Raw genomic sequence first — 22118 nt, 5'->3', positions numbered from 1 at the left:
GGACACTGTGTGATTCTACTTATATAATATTCTTGAAATAATATTTTAGAGATGGCAAGCAGATTAATAGCTGCCAGAGCTTAAGGGATTGGAAAGGCAGAGGGAGTGGGGTGGCTCTAAAAAAAAAAAGGGTAACATGAGGGAGCTCTGTGGTGATGGAACAATTAATATGTTTTGATTCTTAGTAGTGGTTACATAAAGCTACACATGTGATAAAACGGCATAGAACTGCTTACATACCCGCATACCTGCATGCACGTGCACGCGCGCGCGCGTGCGCGCACACACACACACACACACAAATGAATGCATGTAAAACTGGAAAAGTCAGATAAGCTCTCTAGATTGTACCAATATCAGTTTCCCGGTGTATGCAGGGTGTCATTGGGGGAGACTGGGTAAAGGGTACACAGAACTTCCCTGTACATTCCTTTGTAACTTCCTGTGAATCTTTACTTCAAAACAAAAAATTTTAAAATAAAGCCTCCTAACGCTCCCTAGTTTTGTGCCTGGTCCTCCACCCCATCCCAAAATTAAGTCACCATTGTTTTGTTTCATCATCGTTCTTCCAAAGACTTTTTAAAAATGCATGTACAAGTGTATTTGCAATAGAAGTGTATTGTCTTTTCTAGACAATGGTTTCATGTTATACCTACTGTTCTGTGCCTTGCTTTTCTTTTCACTGAGTAGAGATCGTTCCCTATCAGTCATGGTTTATTTTTTCAAATTCAGAGATAACATTGATACTTCTGCCATATGCTTTAACCAGTTTTCAGTTAACAGACTTCTGGGTTCAGTCCTTTGCTTTTAGGAACAATGCTCTGGTGAAAGACCATACACATTTGCTATTTTGCAGGTATGTGAATATATCTCTAAGATAAATTTCCAGAAATTATAATTGTGGATTAGAATTTATTTGCACTTGTAATTTTCGGAGATACTGCTAGACTGCCCTGCATCTGATTTGTACCATTTCACACACTTCCAGCAGCGTATGTCCTCACATTATCCCCAGCAGCTACTTTGAGATTTTAGGACTTTTGGACAATATGTTAGGTTAGAAATGGTATCTTTTCATATTTTCAAAAGTGATTTGTATTTCTTTTTCTGTAAACTGTGTTCATATTCTTTCGGCCATTTTTCCTGTTCATTTTCTTTTCGGCCTTTATAGGAGTTGGTTGATTTGTAGGAGTAGTTTATGTAATAAGCTCTGTGTCTTTGATGTGAGGTTCAATACTTTTTTCCTGTTTATCATTTGCCTTTTGACTTTTTCTATTGTTTTTTGGGGCACGTGGAAGCTTTTTATTTTTCTGTAGTCCAACTTATCTTTTGTGGCTTCTAGATTTTGTGCCAGTTAGAAAGGTGTTCCCCACACCCAGGTTATAAATTTCATGGTATTTTAATGCTTTCTGGTATAGCCCTATTGAAATCTGGAGTCACCTCCCCACAGTGGTGCTGCTGGGCGTAGCCTTAGGCTGTAGACTTTATTTCTGGCCCTGGATCTGATTTCATGGGTCTCCTCGGCCTTGTTGGAAATCTGGGTCACTGCTAGAACCAGATCAAGTTCATCTCACATCCTCCATAAAGTGGTGCTTTACAGGGAAAGGAAGGAAGGGGAGGACATTGGATGATCTTCTGGCTCTTATCCCATCTCTCAGCAACCTTTATTCCAAGAGATAAACTCTAGTAGAAGTGGTTTTTGTCCCCTATGTGCTCTGGGAGTTAGTGGTTGGGTGACAGAACCCCTTTGCCGGTCTCCAGGGAAGGGAAACGAAACTTCAAGGGCCATTTCCTTCCACTGAGCATTTGTGCAAATCCTAGTTAAGTTGCTTTTCCACAGGCACAGGCTGCTTGAATCTCTGGAGTCTAAAACTGTCCTTCATCACAGTGAGGGGGACTTGGGAGTCTTGTCCACTTTCAGCAGCATAGCTCTGGATTTTCTCAGAATGAAGTGCTAGTTAGTGGTGTGTCTCTGCAAAGACTTGCATTTTCGCAATGGTTGTGAAAAACATTTGCTTAGCATAACTTTTCCCCCTTTAGGAATAGCCAAACTAGAAGAAGGACGGCTTACTGGGAGTGTGACCGGAAATGACATCACCGCCCCTCCAAACAAGGAGCTCCCACCAAGCCCAGAGAAGAAAACAAAGGTAGGTGCCAGAATGGTAGGTTGTCTTCTGCTGTAATTTTTAAAAACTATCTTCTGCTTATTATTGCTTGAATCATGCAAATGAAATTTCTTTTTTCTGAGCTATTATGAGTCCTTCCTCAAGTTTGGACATGCTTAGAAAATATTTTATGTTCCCATTTTACCATGGTGGCCTAACTCAAACCTTTAAATCTTTTGCTTTTGACCGTATTATCTTGAATATCTGTTCTGTAGATGTTGTTTCTGCTTCCCTTAACAACAATAATAAAGGGAATTACAGAATTATTCAGAAATCCATTCTGAAGTCTCTGTTAATGAAAAAGGAGCACAGATTGTTAAGGTGGATCATAGCTCCAGACATTTATTGGTACTTATTGCAAAGTACAAATGCCACATTTTAGTGTGGGCTTAAAACAGGACGTTGATATTGCCTCATAGAGGTGCAGATAATAAATAGCCTAATCACCTGCTGGTGACTTTCTTCACAGAATTATTGCAGGCTTCGAAAGTTAGTTAATTGTTTAAAGTTATGACTGAATTTAAATCTTCAGGTGCCAAACTGCTGGAATTTGTGACACTGTCATTAGAAACAATTCCCAGTTTTCTTTATCTGCATCCTGGTATCTTTCCACTATTTACTGAGCTCAGAAGAAAGGAGTGCTAATTTTCGGTTGCATCTATCCTCATTGCTTATAATTTTACTTTGAATTGTGCAATTTATACTTTTTTTTTAAATTTGTTTTTATTCTTGTCTGTGTGTTTGATGTTGGCCTTTAAAAAAAAAACAACAAATCAACTTAAAGCCTTTGGCCACCACTCAACCTGCAAAGACTTCAACATCGAAAGCCAAAACACAGCCCACTTCTCTCCCTAAGCAGCCAGCTCCCACCACCTTTGGTGGGTCGAATAAAAAACCCATGAGCCTTGCTTCAGGCTCAGCACCGGCTGCCCCACCCAAACGCCCAGCTGCTGCCACTGCCAGGCCTTCCACCTTACCTTCAAAAGACGGGAAGCCCAAGGTAAGTAGTCACCTGAGCACCGTGCCAGGGAAAAGTTTTCCCCTCCGAGCGTCAGGTAGTCAGACTCTGTCTGGAAGCAGGCTGGTGGACTAGGGGAAAGGAGAGGGCAAAGGGGGAAGGGTAACGCAAATCACTTTGGGAGCTCTTGACGCAGCCATGAAATTCAGTGGCCTGTTTTCCTTTGTGCCTTTTCTGCCCTGGCTGGAGGCACTCTTGCCTCTGCTCTGGCTCCTCCTTTCTCCGAGCTCTTCCTCACTCTTCGTCTGTTTACATACTGGTTAACCAGTTTCCCCACTCCACATGCCAATCATATACTCATTTTTGGTGTAATTCCGCCATCAAATTCCCAGTCAAATTCAATTCTTTGTCTTTCTTCTTAATCATCCCGCAGAAGTGAATTTCCTCCATTAGTTGATTAGTGATTAGCTCTTCCAGCTTATCTTCCAGCAGATTCCAGCATCAGGTGGTAACTTAACTTTGCTTTTGGCATTAGGCTACCTCTCACTGGGCTCCTTCTGCAGTTTTTCAGTTTTCCGGGTCACCCACACATTATTGCTTAGAAATGGGTCAGTTTGGAACAGCAGTAGCTTCACAGGATTGTTCTTGGAGGAGAGGGTGGGTGGAATCTGTGACTGCCTTTTCTAATATCTTCTTTTCTTTGAAAAGGGCCTTTAGGTCAGCCTGATATTACTTTTTTTTTTTTTTTTTTTGGCGGTACGCGGGCCTCTCACCGCTGCGGCCTCTCCCGCTGCGAAGCACAGGCTCCGGACGCACAGGCTCAGCAGCCATGGCTCACGGGCCCAGCCGTGCCACGGCATGTGGGATCCTCCTGGACCGGGGCACGAACTCGTGTCCCCTGCATCGGCAGGCAGACCCTCAACCACTGCGCCACCAGGGAAGCCCCGATATTACTCTTTAAAATCATGATGAGGAATAGTTTACCATGTTAAAATGTCAGTGTTTTCATTTAATCTTGTAAAGAAAACTGGTGGAACCTAGGAATTGTCGGCTAGGTTGACAACCCTGGCCAAGAAACTGAGAAATCCTAGTATAGACTAGGAATTATAAAATCTCGTAAAGCTTTCTGATCCTCATTTACCCAGTTGACACTGCTTTTCTTGATGTTTAGAAAACAATTTATTTGAATAAGAGGGCAGAGGGAAGGTGGCTGGAGCCGTGGCAGCAGCTCCTCCCTGACACTTTCTTAGCAGCAAATCCTGGGGGAGACAGAGGAGACCATGGGAAGGAGCGGGTACTGTCTAGTGAAGTTCACTCTGTAATAATAACAAAAATGAAGCATACTGTAGTGGTTTCTTTATAGACATTAACTCTTTTAATTCTCTCTCTCAACAACCCATAATGTGGATTTTAGTATCCTCATTTCAGAGCTCAGTTAAGTAACCTTTCTGTAGTCCAGTGCTAATAAGCGGCAGAGCCCGTATTTGAACTTGGGCCTAACTCCAACACTGGTGCTCAGGGCCTCTATCAACACTCTTGTTTCCTGTCTTTTTGCCATGCAGCTTTTAGACAGCATTTTGAGATGCTGCTGACCTGAAGAGGTGATGTGCCTCATAATGATTACTGTTGTTTATCTTTTAGATAAGAAACAGATGGAAACGTTTTGAGAGATGGATAAAAACTAAAGCCTACTGAAATTTGTTTTTTCCTTATTTGGTAGAAAGATTTATAGGAGCAAACAAAGGGGAAAAAACTATTCAGAAAAAATAAGATCTGTGATTCTGGCAGAGGAGAAAATATAGTTGAGAAAACAGGAGAGTGACTCCAACTCTGAGAGCAGGCTGGTTCTGCAGCCTGCTGAGGCCAAAAGCCTGACGTCTAAAGAACATCACATCCTTTAGAGATTTCTATCTCAAGCAACTTTTTTCTAACTTATTTTATTATTACTCTTGCTAGCAAAATATAAGACCCCACCCGATTATTCTGACTCATAGTATTGAAAATTTGAAGGAGACCCCAGAGAGCATCTGGTTTAGTCTTTACATTTTAGAGTAAACAGAACAGGAGTCCCTCTGCACGGAATCCCACGACACGCTCGAGACAGAGCTGGTAGCTGGACCACTTCCCCTAATTCCAACCTTAGGGTTCTTTAACACCATGCTTGGGCCCTTCGTTTGTAGGAATGGTCGTTACCCTGCATTTGCAGGGTTAGATTTTATTTAAATGGCTGCCAGCCCTTAATTTCTGAGAACCTCCTTAGCTGATTTTCCAGTTAAGCAATATCCTGCTTGTCTCCACCAACATACTACCCTCTGTGTGGCCATTTCTCTTGGAGTATAAGAGCTGGATCCCCTTTGTCTGTGGTTTGGCTTACTCTCTTGAGTAACATGGTATATTTGCTTATCAAAACAGTCTGTTCATTGCCTATTCCTGTAGAAACCAGGCTGTATTGATTCCTTCCCTTCCTTGATAGTGACTACATGCCCAGCCTCCATGGAAGAGGAGCTAGAGTGACCCAGATGGCCTGTGTCTGCACTTGAGAGGCTTTTCCCTTTTGCTTTCAGTCAGAACTGTGGCATCGGCCTCCTCATTCCCTCTGTTGGTCAGGCCTGCACCCTCCACTGCCCCTTCTCACTGTCCCTGTGCTCTTACAGAATCCTCATCCTCCCATCCCTAACATCACTTATTATCAAAGCTGGTCCGTAACGATCCTTTGTTCCAGCCTCCTTTGTCCAGATGAGGAAATAAAGCCCAGAGAGGCTCAGTGATTTGCCCAAGATCACACTGTGAGTTGCGGTCCTGCCTGGGGCTGGAGCTTAGACCTGACTGATTTGGTCAATGCAGTTTCCAGCTGCAGCTCCATCCTGTTCAGAATTCACTGGGTGCATCTTAGCCAAAAGAATGGCTGAATTTGACTGAACATTTTAAATTTTTTGTTTTATGTATTTGTTTGATCTCTGGTCAAATATTAATACCTTAAATACATAAGTATTTAATGCAGTGGATCCTGAGGCAGATGTACTTTGTGGTGTGGTATATTTTCAGGGCTGTTCACTCTCACTGGTTCAGGTTGGATTCAGGTGGTTTGACCCCCTGTTTCCTGATTCCCGATCACACGGCACCCTACATAGCCATTTCTCATGTTGTGTGGAGGACTTTGATCATATAGCCACATATATTTCCTATCAGTGGTGCCAAACCCACAGTACCCCTGATTTCTGGCATAAGCTTATATGGAACCATCCTTTGGCATGACTTCCTTGGCCTATTGCTGACCTGCAGCTCTTATTCCCACTTTCCTATTAGCAGCCTGTTGCAGAGGCAAAGATTCCTGAGAAGCGGGCCTCACCATCCAAGCCAGCCTCGCCATCCAAGCTGGTCTCTGCCCTGGCCGGTAGGCCTGGCTCCAAGAGCACCCAGACTGTTCCAAAAGCCACAGCAGCTGCCACTCTTGCCTCAGCTGGGCCAAGCAGTAGGAGCCCCTCTACACCCCTGCCCAAGAGGCCTGCTGGTGAGTACTGCGCTTCCCTCCCATGGGAACCAGTGGGGAGGAGGGTGGGGCCTTGGCTTTTTGCTCCAGCCATAGCGCCAGCCGGCATCACAGACATCTGTGCAGACCTGCTTGTGCACCAGTCCTTAATGAGGTCTGTGGAAAAGTGATAGCCTCGATCTCCATGTGAGGTTAGTAAGTATGTGTATCCAGAAAAATCCTGAGTGAAGGGGATTCTCATGAATTCCAAGGTAGAATTTACTATTCCTTTCTTAGTAACTCCACAGCACGTGGACTTTCATGATAAGAAATAGGCCATTCAAAGAAAGTCCATGTAGAAGGGAAGGCATTGTCAAGACTGTAGAAAAGAGTAAGACACAGTGCTTGGCCTTGGACGCTCCATCAGGGCGTGGTCTTTACTCGGCTGTCTGATTTACTAGTTTGTTCTCAGATACTAGCACAGCCCCTGGCTCAAACAGTTCAGTAATTGTTGAATGAATGCATGAATCTCAGTTTTGGATGAGCCATTCAGTAGGTTATTTTGTTAATCGTGATGTTAAAAAGTATACGTTTGTGCAGCGGTCAAGACTGAGGGGAAACCTGCAGACGTCAAGAAGATGGCTACGAAGTGTGCACCAGGTAAGACCCCATCCCCCGCTTCGTGGATCCCAGATTTAAACCCCCACCTCTTCCATGGCTTTAAGGCTCCCTTTGCTCTCTTCCCTGCATACCTGTTATCTCTCACTCCCACCTTTGCAGCTGACGTGAGTCGCCCAAAGAGCACCTCCACCAGTTCCGTGAAGAAAAGCGCCGCCGTCCCTGGGGCGGCACCCCCAGCAGGGGTGACTCCCAGCCGCGTCAAGCCCACAGCCACCCCTCCCCGGCCCTCTGGGACTCCTTCCGTGGACAAGAAGCCCACGGCAGCCAAGCCCAGCTCCTCTGCCCCAAGGCTGGGCCGCGTGGCTACCAATGCTTCTGCCCCTGATCTGAAGAATGTCCGTTCCAAGGTTGGCTCCACGGAAAACATCAAGCACCAGCCTGGAGGAGGCCGGGTGAGTCCAGGGAGCTTGGGGTCCTCGGCAGGCTGGCCCCTGCTTCTTCCTCTGCCACATCTAAGCACCGTTCCCAGGCATGTCCTTGCATCAGCCCAAGGGGCCCACCATGCAGGGAGCAGTCAGGACGTTGGATTCAGCGTCAGGGAATTTCCTCCTGGGCTCCACCTCCCAGCAGCAGCAAGCAGGTGGCTCTGAGCTTTCTCTTCTCCTCTCCTGTTCTGCATTTTGGGGTTTAGGCTTACATTTTTGGAGGAAAAAGGGTTCTGCTTTACAAAACAAACAGAGGAGGCCTCTGAGCCTTGAACAGGCGAGAGACACTGGGCGGGAACCTGGTTTGTTCTGTTTCTTACGCCTGCACTGTGAACAGCAGGATAGGCAGAAAGAAGATGGACCACCTCTTTGTTCCCTATGCTGTGTCTTGGGTGGAGAGTCTGTCTGAACGAGGACTAGTGTCCTCTTGTGGCCAGGGTGACTTGCTGCGAGCCCCTGGCTTTCCTAAACAAAGGACCGTGATAGAGTGTTGAGATGGAGAAGCATGGCTGGACACAGCGCTTCACTTTAAGGACTTTCTTGGTGCATCCACCCCAGAATTATTTGTTAACTATTAGCAGCCACGGGGATTTTATGTGTGAAAAGGTGGTGGCAAAAGTCCAAGTTCAAAGTCCCGGGAGCAGCAACCTTCTCACCTCCTGCCTCATTCTCTAGCACTTAAACCACCACCACCGGCGTGCGCCTCCCCCGCCCACCCGCCACTCAGGGTAGGATACTTAAATTGCTTCAATCCAGAGCTGCTAAAAAATTGAAGAGGGTCCAAAATGAAGCAGAATCCTGGTGCTGTTGGAAGACACTGATGGAAAACTGGGATAAGGGCCCAAGAGTTGCTTTTGACAAGAGATTATGGCTCTAACGTACCCAGCCAGGCATCTGGGGCTGTGGTGGTGATGGCCTGCCTGTTCCCCACCCTGGCCCATGCTCTTCTTATGTTTTCATGGTGCAAAAGTTGCAGGAGGTCTTGGTGGAGAGTTCAGTAACTCAGTCTGGTGATGAAAGTATTTTCTGTTCCAACGTACCTGAGGGTGTGGCACTTCCCATCATCAGTAATGGCTCCCTGTGACCGTGGCAGCTTGTTTGGGGCATATCAGAACATAGGGCAGGGGGGTGGGACATTGTGATTTGAAAACCCCAGTACACACTCAGAAGAGAATCGCTCATTTAGCCTCCTTCTTGCCTCTTCTCCACGAATGGTGTCTTGATCTCTTCCTCGTGTCTCAAGTCTGGTCTGTAGCCCCTCTCCTTCCAGCTTGGTCTGCCCTGGCAAATCTGTGGTTTTTTCCTGGGAGCAAGGGTGACCTGGTTCTGCATGATGGCCTGGCCTGGATGCGAGTCCCCTTCAGCCTTCTTCCCTTCTTTGTATCTGGGCTCTTGTCCTCTTGGTTTGAAATTTGCCCTCCCTTTATCTCCATCCAGGCCAAAGTAGAGAAAAAAACAGAGGCAGCTGCTCCAGCTCGAAAGCCTGAACCTAACGCAGTCACTAAAGCAGCCGGCCCAATTGGCAGTGCACAGAAACCGCCTGCTGGGAAAGTGAGTTTTATTTAGACTTTTACCTCTTGAAGGTAAAAAGATGGTCAACTGTTTCTTCCAGCCTCAGTCACTTTCCCTTCTATTGCACTTTTTTCTTATCCTTAACTAGTTTCTACTTCTCCCTGTGTTCCTTCCTCTGTGTTTGATGACTCAGGCATCAGAAAGTATTCTCTATTAACCTGAAAGTTAACAGAGCTAGGAGCCCACTAGCCCCTTAGGGAATATTTATTTAGCTGGATAAAATGGATCCAAACACTTTCAGTCACTTCCTTCACTCTGACCTTGATCTGAAACACACCCATTATGTACACAAACACAGAGTACCCAGCTTCTTCCTCAGTAAGACATGGCACTGGTAACCTTCCAGCAATAGGAACCCTGGAGCCCCTGTGCTTCAAGTTCAGCTGAAGGCCCCTCCCAGCACCTCTGGGTGTGGAGGTAGCTTCATTTGTCCTGGTTCTCCAAGGACCTCTGTACTGAAAGTTAGGATGCTGATTCCCAGCAAAAACCCACTCAGCACAGGGATTGCACCGTCACCTGGATGCAGCGGGGAAATGCTAGGTTCTTTCCCCTTGTCTCCACACCCTGGAGCCAGGGCCCTCCTCTTGCCCCGGGAACCTTCTGCCCTTATCTGTGGCAGGTAGGTGGCCAGGGCAAGGACTTTGTATGGTTGGCAGGTGGGGAAGGCTGCGCCATGGTTCCTGGGAGCTTCTAGAGGTCCTGTAGGTCTCTGGTTCATTAGGAAGGTGGTTTGCTCACCAGTTGTTCATCATTGATGTATGTAAAGAAGGCAAGGAACAGTTGGAGTTTCTCAGGGTAGATTCTACTCTGGGGAGAACCCTTCAGTTTGGGGGCTACTACATCATTTGTGAAGTGCTCTAAGGAAAGGAAGGAAGGACGCTGGCAACTATTCCTTCTTGAGAAGGCTCAAAAAGAATTATTTGCCCCAGATCTTGGATCCTGAGCCTTTGTGTTGCTCCATTCCAGGGGGAGCCGTTTATATACAACACATTGTGCAGGTGCCCCCCCAGATTGTGCCTCACTGCAGCCCTGCCCAGAGCCTAGTCTCTTTACACATGAAACAGGGCACAGGATTGGACATCTGGAGGATTGTGGAAGGGGTTTTACCCTGGAATCAAAAAGAAGACTAGACTTAAACCTCAATTGCACTGTGCTTTCTTGAGTCCTGAGACAAGTGGGCTCTGCGTGGAAGTGTGGCTTCGGCCTGTGCCCCCTGGTGCCCAGGGTTCTGCATAGCAGGTCCAGCGGCCTCGGGTCCCTTCCTTCCCATCAGCATCAGATCTGGGCCGTGAGCCAGCGGCCCCGGGCTTCTCCACACAGCCTTTGCTTCCTAGAGCAGGTCTGGCTGCAGCGATTCCAGGCCCCAGATTTAAGGGAAGTGCCGTCCTTGGGTGAGGACGGGTCCAGATGAGCAGGACCCTTGCAGAGAGGAGCGTCGGGGAGAGAGCAGGCCGGGGGTGGGCCGTGGCTGAGTGGGCATTGGGGCCACTGCTGTCTGCACCCTGTGAACTGCAGCCGGCCCCCAGGAGCAGTGAGGATGCCCATGTAGCACTCTGGCGACATCTTCTGTCCTTGTGTTTGTTCGTGTTTTCACTCCCTTTCCTGCTCCTTCCAGTTCCTTGGCCTGTGCTTTTCCACAGCAGCTCTGCTGAAGGTGGGGTTTTAACAGCACTCCCTGCCGCTCATCGTGGTCACGTGTGGATTCACTGCCTGCCCCGTGTCGGTTCTAACCAGCCCTCTCCCTTTGTGTTGTTTTTTCTGTTCTCTAACACTCCAGGTCCAGATAGTCTCCAAAAAAGTGAGCTACAGCCATATTCAGTCCAAGTGTGGTTCCAAGGACAATATTAAGCATGTCCCTGGAGGTGGTAATGTAAGTATGCGCTCGGGGCCGCTGGTGTCTGAGGCACCCTGGAAAGAGGGCCGCCCCGCCCTGGCGGGCGAGCGGAGTCGGGGGGACCCCGATGCTCAAATGTGTTCAGACTGAGTGTTTCTGGTGAGCCCTAAACGACAGCTGGGTGACACCCACTTGACATCTTTTGCCCCTGTGGGTGGGAGGCCTTAGGGGTTCAGAGACCTGTTCTGAGGGATGCGGTCTGTCTCGAGTCCGCTCTTGGGGGTGCAGTGGTCCTGACCTGGAGACAGATGTCCGGACTTCTCCAGAGCCCATCCTCGAGTCCTTGCTGTTGTAGAGCAGGGAGTCTGTGTTCCACGTGCTCCCACCCCTCCTGTGCCCTCCCTGCATCTCTGTGACTCTGCTCTTTCTCCTCTTCTCTCCCTGCTTCCTTCCCCCTCTTTTCTTTCTGCTCTCTTTCCCCCACTGTTTACCTTTTCCAACCCCTTCCTCCTATTTCCTTTTCTTTTTGGCTCTTTCCCTCTCCCATCCAGACATCCTGTTTATCATGCTGCTACTCTGTACCACCCTTAAGATCTGTGTTAGGGACACAGGTGACTGGGGCTCATAGGGAGGTCCTGGTCTAGGGAGAGATGGGGTAGATCACCATTGTCATCTGGTATGTGGAGAGCACACTTGCATTTTCCACGTCCCTGTGACAGAGCCCTGCCCTCACCGCCTCTCCCCTCGCTTCTCTCCCACCCCAAGAGGGAGAGAGCTGCCCTGTCCTGGTCTCCCTTGGGTTCATTCAGTTCCTTCTCCTCTCTTTCCTGACCTGGATTAAGTCCTGCTCTGCTTACCCTCTTCATTTTTAGGCTCTGTCCCCCTGTCCCCTCGGTGGTCATGTCGTCCTGCCCATGGCTTACAGAGGGCCCAACCCTGCAGTTCTGCTGTGAGGTGCAAACATAGAACACCTCTTTCTTCCCCCCGCACAACTCCCCTACTGCACATCCTTCCTGGTCATCTCCCCACCACTGGCTCTTCCTGGGGCAGAAACTGCATCCTTGGCACTCGGGTGGCTGGTTCTAGGCCAACTTGGAAGTTGGCCAGAGATCAGCCATCCCAGTGTGGGAAGGCAGAGGTGGGGGAAGCTTTTAAAGGCAGTGTGTGGTTAAGGTGAGAAAGATCCAACCCGTGAAGGGCGCAGGTAGGCACTGGCCCTAGCTTTTCCTCTCAGGCTTTGGCCTAGATGCAAACAGAAGGTGAACAGGGATTCTGAGGGAACTGGGTTGCGTGCATGTGTGTGTGTGTGTGTGACACAGAAATGCATTTATATATGTTGTGTGGTGTTTGTCAGAGCTCTAAAAATAGTCCTCGTTTATCTGTCACCTAGTATGGTCTTCCCACACTGCCTACACATGACTTCAAACAAGATTTTTTTGATGAGGGAATGTACTTTTTAAAAGAGTTTTCATTTTAGGAGGTTTCCTTAAACAGCAGAGCATTAGGAAAATGCCTGTGACAGTGTTTCCAGTGGGAAGATGAGGGTAAACAGCCTGGACTATGGCGCTGTCCTGCCTTCCATCAGCCCCTCCATAAAGCCACCATAAATATACCTGTGTATAAGAAGGGTGGCCACCAGCCGTACGCGTCTAACCCCATTCCCCCACAGGGCCCTCCTTACCCCAGAGAGAAATTCTGGGGTTACCACAGGGATTCGTGGCTTGGAACAGGATCCTGGTCAGTACTCCCCACATGTCCCCATGTACACATAAACATGCGTCTTGTTGAGAACTGAGAGGCCATCGGGTGAGAACATAGCAGCTACTTCTGTGGCTGATCCCAGTTTAAATGTTGCAGCAGTTTTAATTCCATTTCACCCTTGCAAGGAGGGGTGTGTATGTTAATGGGTTCTGAGACCTGTTGGCAGTGTCACTTCAGTAGCAGTATTGACACCTGCAGCGGCCTGCAGGCCAGGGGCAGATCACGTGAGCACACGGCTTGAGCGAGGTGCGGGAATGCCGGGTTGGTGGTGAACAGGCTGGTGCTGGCTGCCAGGCGTCACTGCGGGCGACTTTAGGGCGACTCCCTAAAGCCAAAGCCGTCAGTGGAGGCCGGTGGCTAGGGGAGCGGGTTGGGGGTATCTTTTGGAAGCGGATTGTGGCTCTTCTATGTACCAGCCTGGGAAGGCAGAGCTTGTCTCAGAGGCTTTGTTAACTTAGTGAGATGCAATTAAGCTTTTTAAAACTTTATATATATATATATATATATATATATATATATATATAAATTTATTTATTTTTGGCTGACTTGGGTCTTCGTTGCTGCACACGGGCTTTCTCTAGTTGTGGCGAGCGGGGGCTACTCTTCGTTGTGATGTGTGGGCTCTAGGCCACGCAGGCTTTAGTAGTTGTGGCTCATGGGCTCTAGAGCGCAGGCTCAGTAGTTGTGGCGCAACGGGCTTAGTTGCTCCACGGCATGTGGGATCTTCTGGCCCAGGGCTCAAACCCGTGCCCCCTGCACTGACAGGCGGATTCTTAACCACTGTGCCACCAGGGAAGTCCCTAAAACTTTTAATTATAGAAATTTTCAAACATATACAAAAGTAGAGAAAATGGTAACGTGAATTGGATGTACTTTTTTACCCAGCTTCATTTATTAATCTTTGTGGCCAGTCTTATCTATAAATGCCCCACCCCAGTTATTTCGAAGCCAGTTTCAGTTATATCTTTTATCTGCAAATATTCCAATATGTATCTTTAAAAGATAAGAACTCTAATATACATATGTATATAAAATCCCATAGCATGTTAAACAGGTTTGCTTAATCAGGAAACAAGTAAGGTCCATAAGTTGTGATTGGTTGATTTGCATCTTATAATCTTAGGTTTCTCTTACTCTATAAGTTCCCTGTTCATTTTTTCTTTTTTCACGGTAATATTTTTCAAGAGTAAACTGAGTGGTTTGTCCTAGAATTTGGATTCTGCTGAGAATGTCCCCATGGTTTCACTTAACATATTCATTAGTCCCACAGTTTTTATTTATTTATTGTTTTTTTTTAACATCTTCATTGGGGTATTAATTGCTATACAATGGTGTGTTAGTTTCTGCTTTATAACAAGGTGAATCAGTTATACATATACATATGTTCCCCTATCTCTTCCCTCTTGCGTCTCCCTCCCTCCCACCCTCCCTATCCCACCCCTCCAGGCGGTCACAAAGCACTGAGCTGATCTCCCTGTGCTATGCGGCTGCTTCCCACTAGCTATCTATTTTACGATTGGTAGTGTATATATGTCCATGCCTCTCTCTTGCTTTGTCACAGCTCACCCTTCCCCCTCCCCATATCCTCAAGTCCGTTCTCTAGTAAGTCTGTGTCTTTATTCCTGTCTTACCCCTAGGTTCTTCATGACATTTTTTTTCTTAAATTCCATATATATGTGTTAGCATACGGTATTTGACTTTCTCTTTCTGACTTACTTCACTCTGTATGACAGACTCTAGGTCTATCCACCTCATTACAAATAGCTCAATTTCGTTTCCTTTTATGGCTGAGTAATGTTCCATTGTATATATGTGCCACATCTTCTTTATCCATTCATCCGATGATGGGCACCCACAGTTTTCTTTAGATTGATTCAGACTTGATATTTTTCCCCACATTTTTGCAAGACGTTCATAGGCAGTGGTGGTGTTTCTGTCAGGAAACATAATGTCTCACTCTTCTCGTCGTCTCACTCCTCGTGATGCTGGCGGCTGTTGATGCCCAAAACCATGAGTTCAGTGAAGGTGCACTGTGGTGAGACTCTAATTATCCTGTCCCTTTTTCATTTATTGGCTGGAATACATCTATAAAGTGAAACTTCCCCTTATCAACTATTCTTTTTTTGAGGACTAGGTTCAGCTGTGGCACACTGTCAACAGATGTGTGGACTCCACACCCTGGCGAGAGCCCAGCCGTGGCGAGTGACCTCTGTTGACTCCTCACAGGTCATCTCAGGGATGACGCAGGATGATCCTGTCACTGTTGCCGAGGACACGTGGTGGCTTGCTTTAGCAGCTGCCAGATCTGTGGCTGGGAAAAGTGCATTTCCCCAAGCTCCTGTTTAGGGAGAATTGCAGCCTTGTTGGAAAGATGAGCCAGAGTAGAGGCTGCTGTTTTGATGGTAGTAGGTACGCTATAGGTGATGATTGAGCACCTGAAGCGATTAGTGTAGAGCTGGTGCTGAGGTCCCTTCAAGAGATGGTATGAAGAAGAGACGGAGTGCGGTTAGAGCCGGGGAAGCCTTTGGAGAAGGCGGCCTCTGACCTCGGGTTTGGAGACTATAAAGAGAGCATGGGTTTGGACCTGGCAGTACACCCTCTCTCACTGAGGCAGTCATTTTTTTGTGTGTTTTTCTCCTCAGGTTCAGATTCAGAACAAGAAGGTGGACATCTCTAAGGTCTCCTCCAAGTGTGGGTCCAAGGCTAACATTAAGCACAAGCCTGGTGAGTGGTGCCTCCCTTGTCCCAGGTTTCACCCCTATGTCTCTGTCCTTCCATGAAGATTCCTGGAGCCACACACCCAGGGCACAGCAGTAGAAACGACGTAGTCCTCAGTCCCTGTCAGGGAGGGGGGATTCTGGGCACTAACCTTTTAGTTGGAGGAGGAACAGTGTGGAAGGTTTGCCATTTGCACCGGCAGCGTCTTGAGGACCTGCTGTGTGCATGGCACTGTTGACCTAGGCCTAGGGGAAAGGTACGCTAGGGGCTAAGAACCCTTCTCAGCTTCCCAGGCAAGCGTTCAGGAGCTGGTGCTGAAGGAGCTCTGGAGAGTGGTGGTCGGGCCTTGCCTGTCAGACTCAGGAGCAAAGGGTATTCCCGAGCAGTGAAGCATCCACCAGCAGCTCCAGCAGGAGATAGGGAGCCATTCAATAATGCCGCCTCGGCCTGCCCATGTGGATCTTGCCACTACAGCAATGCAGACTCTCCTGCCAGCAGCACAGGTGGCCTGGCGCCCCCGCGGAGGCCTCTGAGCCACTGGCAATGTTGTCTGAGCAGGGCCTGCGTTCTTGGCTCGGCTGTACCCTAAGAGCCTCGTGTGTCCTGGACCCTGGGTCGGCAGCAGATTTGGGGTAGTGCCGTATCTATAGTGGCAGGCACACTGGCTGACAGGTCTGGTGTCTCAGAGATCAGTCGCCACGCCACGGGCCAGTTAAGGGGAAGACAAAGAAAACTCCCTTCCCTCTCAGCAAAAACTGTCATCCATTTTAGAAGGTGTTCTGTGTAAAAGGATCAAAACACTTTGGCCCTTAACTAACCTTCATTTTTCCTTCTATCTGGAAAATCCAGTCTTGTGAGATACCTCCTTCCCTAGTGACACTGAGTGACTTGAGGTCCAGTTTTTGCAAGGGGCCAGAAATCCAGTGGGTAGGATACCTGGAGAATTTGGCAGGCAGCTAGGCGTTGAGGTTGGTGATATGAGCCAGGAGGAGATGGGAGAATGAAGAAGGGCTCAAGGGAAAGCCAAGCTGAGGGGCCGGGTGGCCAGTGACAGTGCTCTGGCCCTTGATCCCGTGGCCTCACTCTGGCTGAGCTGTGAACATTGCCTGTGTACAGACTGCCTCCCCTCTGCTCCCGCCTCTTGCCTTCCCTTCTTTTCATGATAGTGAGATTCAGTTAAACTGCTCACCTAGACCATACTCCATCCTGTGACTCACTGGCTCGCTGGTGACTTTGAGCAAGTCACTCCTCTCCTCCAGTATCAGTGGTGGCAGCTGGAAAACCAGGATTCCAGGATCTTGACCCTGACCAACAGGGTGTTTATGAGGCTGAAAGTATGTGTTCACTGTGCCTCTTCCTTTGTCCTCAGAGCAGGTCACTTTTTCCCCATTTCTATACTGGGCACATCCCAGTCCTTGGCCAGCCTCCTGGCTTTGCCTGTAGGGGTATTTCTCTGCCACCCACAGTGACCCATTTCTGTTTGGTTCCAGGTGGAGGAGATGTCAAGATCGAAAGTCAGAAGCTGAACTTCAAGGAGAAGGCCCAGGCGAAGGTGGGATCCCTTGATAACGTGGGCCACCTGCCCGCAGGAGGTGCCGTGAAGGTAGTGAGTGGGTCCTGGCGGGGACACAGCTCGGGGGTGGGGTTGTGCGACTGGAGTCTGGGTCCCAGCAGATGGGCACCTGTCACCGCCCCTCAGTCTCTTCAGGGGTCATGTTTCACCCACACCATTGCTGTTTCCATCGTCTGTCATCAGTCCTGAGCGAGGCAGGAGAGGTGAAGAGGCCCCAGCCCGGTCATCTCTCACCTGTCCAGCTGGAGATGGAACGTTCTTCTGAGAGCCGTGGCCTGCCTTTTTGAGCCCATCTCAGCCATGTTCAGAGGGACAGGGCTGGACTGCAGGTCCCCACAAGGCCGGGGTCTGTGTGGTACGGTTCTCGCAGCACCTCCTGAGACGGGAGTGTTCGGTACCTGCTCTGTGTCAGGCTCTGTTCCGGGCCTGGGAGCGGAATGGCACATTTTTAGCTGCCCGTGACGGCAGGCCTGGCATCCACCCCCTCTGGAGGCCTGCGCGGGCCGGGCTCTGGAGAGCACTCGGGCGGCAGGCTTCCCATCCTGGTTGGGCCTCTCCTCCCTTCCCTCCCTCTCTTCCCTCCGCGCTCCTTCCACAGTACCGTGAGATCTTTTGTCTGCCAAGATGCTGTCTGTCCTTTGTTCCGTGTCATCGGGTAGCAGGGCCGTGGGGGCAGCGCCTTGCCGGCTTCCAAGCCTGAGGGTGGCTGCAGCTGCTCAGGGAGGGGTGGGCGAGGGAGAGGGGACGTGAGCAGTGCTCCGGGCCTTCCCCTGCATCTGACCGCGCAGCGCGGCTCCATCCCAGCCCACACTTTGTCCCACCCCCCTCAGTGCTCCGTTCAAGCCCAGACTATCTCAGGACATGCTCCATACCTTGTGAGGGGCTGTTCTCTGGTCAGCACCCCCGGGGCACTAACTTGGGTGTAGTCACTTGTCCCCGGCCACACGACGGGTGCACGCAGACCAGGGCTCACGCCTGGGCCTTTCTGACCGCAAGTCTTTTCTTTACTCACATCACCTCCCTATCTTATCACTTCTGGAACTATTTTTCTAACACAGAGGCCCATTTCTTTCACTGCTCTGATTTCTCCTGTTGTCGCCTTTGGGTGTTCCCAGCACAGGTGTGCCAGCTCGCCAGTGCCTCCCACCAGCCCTCCCTCTTGTGCTCTGGACTCACACTGGGTGTCCACGGCCGCCACAAGGCCTTCCTCGCCAGGCCCCCACAGTCTCCCTCACACCTCCTTGGACACCTTCTTCCCTCCTGTGTCCCCAGGCCCCAGAAAGATGCCCAGCACAGAGGAGGCCTGTGTCAGGGGCGCATGAATGATGGATACACGGGCAGCGCTGCCCCAGGAATGGCCGAGAAAGCCTCTCCGAACACTCGCATGTGCAGGGAGTGCCCTGGGATCCCTTAGGTCTGAGGTGGCGGCCTGCACCCCTCAGGAACTGGTTCAAGCTCCCGGAGCTCCCTAGCCCTAGTGGCTCCAGACCCACAATTTGAGATGATTCCTTAGCTTTTTTGCTAACAATCTGCTGTCATAAGTGTTTTGATCTGGCATCAGCCTTGTTGAGAAGCCAAGCACCTTTCACTTCTCATGTCAGAGGCTTCACGAAGCCTTTCGTCTCCCAGAGGAGGCTCTCAGAGCGTGTCACTAGCCAGGCTGCACTGCTTTACTGCCCCAGAGCCTGAGTTCTTACCCAGCACCCTGCCACCCAGGCCAGGAGTTGGTCTGGGGGGAGGGGGGGCGGGGGGGGCACCTGGTCTAGACTCCCAGGTGACTGTACCTTGAGCCAATGGGGAGCAGCAGCAGCGGGGGTGGGGACTGTGTGTGAAACCCACCACCATCACCATCCCACGCCCTCCCCGACTGACCCTGCACTGTCTCCCCCACTGTTTCATTTGTAGACTGAGGGCGGTGGCAGCGAGGCCCCTCCGTGTCCGGGCCCCCCAGCTGGGGAGGAGCCGGCCATCCCTGAGGCAGCGCCTGAAGCTGGCGCCCCCACTTCAGCCAGTGGCCTCAGTGGCCACACCACCCTGGCAGGGGGTGGTGACCAAAGGGAGGCCCAGACCTTGGACAGCCAGATCCAGGAGACAAGTAAGTGGCTGGGCTCGGCCTAAGGGCCAGCCAGGGGCCCTGCCACTGGCTGCAGATTGAAACTCCTTTGTTTTCTGACCGGAGTGTGGCCTGAATTTTAACGAAGCAACCTTTTATTTTCCAGGCATCTAATGATGACATTCTGGTCTCGTCTTCCGTCCCCCGTGTTCCCCTTCTTGTCTCCCCCGTCACCCTCTCCCTTCCCTCCTCCTGTGTCACTGCAGATTGAGACCTACAGGCTGACGTTCCGGGCAAACGCCAGGGCCCGCACCGACCACGGGGCCGACATTGTCTCCCGCCCCCCTCCACTTCCCTGGCGGCCCCAGCTCAGGCACCTGGGCCCCTAGCTCCCTCTCCTGGGCTGCCCTCTAGGCCCCTCCCTCCCTCCCTCCTGCCTCACTTGCCCAGGGTAGCAGCAGCCCCGCCCCCGTGCTTCCTCCACTCCCAGCCCCAGACCCGGCTCCCTCCTTGGCTCCCCTGTCCTCACCATTGCGCCGCTGCTCCGCGGAGAAGGTTGGGTGGAAAGTGGGGTAGGGGAGGCTAGTTCAGGACCTCCTGGGATCTGGGTGGGGGGAACCGGAGTCCAACCTCCTCTTTGTTTGGTTTTTTTGGACCAAACCCAAGAGAAACTGACATACCCTCCCTCCTCGCTGGTCTATCTGGAGGGAAGAGTGGAAGTGGATGTCCCCGTGACGGCCGGGTGCTGACTGCGTACCCTGAAGCCTGCTAAGCCACTGCCTCTTCCTTTGACCCCACAGTGGTGCCCACCTCACAGGTGGCGCCAGGCACCTCTTGCTGCCCTCCCCCAAGTTAGTCAGGGGCAATGCTGCCTGTCCCCGCTGCTTCCCATACCTACCTAGCTGCTGTCACACTTCTTTTTTTTTAATAACCTGAAAACCGGTGGAGTAGTTTTGCAGGTTGAAGCCATGTCTGAATGAAAGTCGTTGGTAGGTGTTAAAGGAAACAGGGAGGGGAGATCCTGAAGCCTCCAGCTGGGAGGTGAGGCATTGGAGGCTGCCCTGCCTTGGGCAGCTTGGGGCCCTGGCCCCGGAGGTGGTGTGGGCAGGGCAGGTGCAGTGGGGGGCTGTGGGCTAGAGGGCAGGCAGGGACCGCTAGGGGCTGGTCAGAGTGTGGACTGGTGGTTCTGGCATTTTGTGTGTATGCTGCTTTTCTTTTCTAACCAAGAGGCTGGTTTTGGCATCTATGTCTGTCTCATTCCCTGGGATCTGGTGGGAGACAAGGTCGGGCTGGAAAGGGCCATGGAGGTCAAATTCCTCCTAGCCTCCAACCTAGGACACTCGAGCCCTCAGTTGCCAGGGAGCCTGATGTGTTCAGAACTCATGTGGATAGTGGGGAATCAAGTCTGGAAATTTAAAAATAAGTACATGAGATGGGCCATCCAGGCTCCCTTACGGCCTGACTGGAGAGGGGAGAGAGGAGAGGAGAGGCCAGCCTAAGGGGTGTGTCCTGGTTAGGCCTGGTCTTGGGATGGCTGCAATGATAAGTCCCGGGAATTGTATTGACACGAAGATTCTTATTGCACTTGTACTTTTTGTATTAAAGTTTGCATGGTTTCTAATAAAGGATTAAAACGTAACAGTTTGTAGTGAAATGGCCTGGGAGTCTCCAAGGCTTCTCCTCTGGAAGAGCATTTTCTGCAGTGCAGACTTGGCCCCTCACACTCCCCACCTCCTCCTCTGGCATCCCTTGGCGCTGAGAAGGTGGGAGCTGTTGACCTAGGATCAGATTTGAAGTCCATGTAGAGGGAGGGTGTCTGGGCTGAGCAGGTGCTCTCCCTTTCTGAGGTAGCATTTTCTCCAGGGAGGTTCGACACCATCTCCCCAGCTCCCCAAGCACATACCAAGAAATTGCAGGGGTCTTGTGGAAAAAGCACTCCCAGGGCCAGAGACTGTCCACACAGTGCTTCAACGGCGCCAGGGACATCAGGGCATCCGTGTTTTGTCTGCAAGAAAGGGTGAGATGAAACTGGGAGAACGCAGTGGGAGGTGGGGTGCCAGATGCAGCGGGGTGACAGTGCTGGGCCTAAAGGTACCTGCACCTGTGTTGATGCTGGGGTGGACAACAAGCTCTCGGTCCTTTTACTCTGTTGGCCAAAGGTAGGGGTGGGAGAGGTGACCCCGGTGGAGAGCACTCTAGGGGGCGCTGGAGTGGTCAGTGTTCTGAAAGGTGGTTTGGTCACAGCTCCCTTGAAGGGTCCCACAAGCCAGAGAAGCTGAGAAGGCCGCCCTGACAGGTGGGGCCAGAGGCCCTGTGTGCTGTGTTCTATCCTGCAGCTGTTGGGGCTGGAACGTTTCTGTACCTCCCCGTTTGCTTATGGCTCAGCCGTTAACCATGTTGATCTGTGATTGTTGTTATGATTTCCAGAAAAAATAAAGCTCGTATGTCCCACCACGCAGGCCCTGTCTTCTGTATACGTCCTGGTTGTCTACGTCTTCAGCATCCGAGGCCCCCACAGCCCCCAGCTTGTTCCCCTCGCATTGAGGGACTGGGGTGCAGCGTGCAGTCTTGACCTCAGCCCCTCGTCTGTGAATCTGTGGCTGTGACCAAAGGTTAAGGCTGCTTGTGGAACTTCTCCCTCCCCCGTCTGCCTGGGTTAGCAAGTGACAGCCAGCCAGAGAGGATCCAGGCTGCGGGCCCTGCCGCACGCGCAAGGACACTGCCTCCCACCGCGGCTGTGACAAAGACGACTAGACTGGGCCAAGCAGCACAAGCCAAGAACCCACATGAGTGGTTCCAGCTCCTGAGGGCTGGGTTCTAAGCCCCTTGCTCTCCTAAGACTTTGGGGCCCTCCCTTCTGAGCCTTCACTCTTCCTCTTGGTTTGGGGAGCCCCAGCGGATAGCGATGC

General features: G+C 50.5%; 1 protein-coding gene across 19 annotated transcripts in view; it reads left to right on the top strand.

The window, feature by feature from the left end:
* MAP4 (microtubule associated protein 4) overlaps positions 1-20848 on the top strand; it is a 167064-nt gene extending 146216 nt beyond the window's left edge. For 8 of the 19 annotated variants that reach the window (XM_089919181.1, XM_089919182.1, XM_089919188.1 and 5 more), the window contains 11 exons: positions 2041-2147; positions 2950-3165; positions 6430-6634; positions 7193-7252; positions 7373-7665; positions 9136-9249; positions 11048-11140; positions 15508-15589; positions 17074-17186; positions 19062-19251; positions 19376-20848. In XM_089919181.1, the coding sequence (XP_089775307.1) occupies positions 2041-2147; positions 2950-3165; positions 6430-6634; positions 7193-7252; positions 7373-7665; positions 9136-9249; positions 11048-11140; positions 15508-15589; positions 17074-17186; positions 19062-19251; positions 19376-19383 (1481 nt within the window). In that variant the 3' untranslated portion in view covers positions 19384-20848. The other 11 variants (XM_089919183.1, XM_089919193.1, XM_089919190.1 and 8 more) reach the window with 9 other exon arrangements.
* Positions 20849-22118: the final 1270 nt, after the last annotated feature.

The sequence above is a fragment of the Delphinapterus leucas genome, chromosome 10 (assembly GCF_059928025.1).
Source record: "Delphinapterus leucas isolate spDelLeu-1000000601 "Yukka" chromosome 10, BTC_Dleu_Yukka2, whole genome shotgun sequence".
Lineage (NCBI taxonomy): Eukaryota > Metazoa > Chordata > Mammalia > Artiodactyla > Monodontidae > Delphinapterus > Delphinapterus leucas.
The sequence above is the reverse complement of the archived record's forward strand: the minus strand, read 5'-3'. Positions and strand labels throughout refer to the sequence as shown.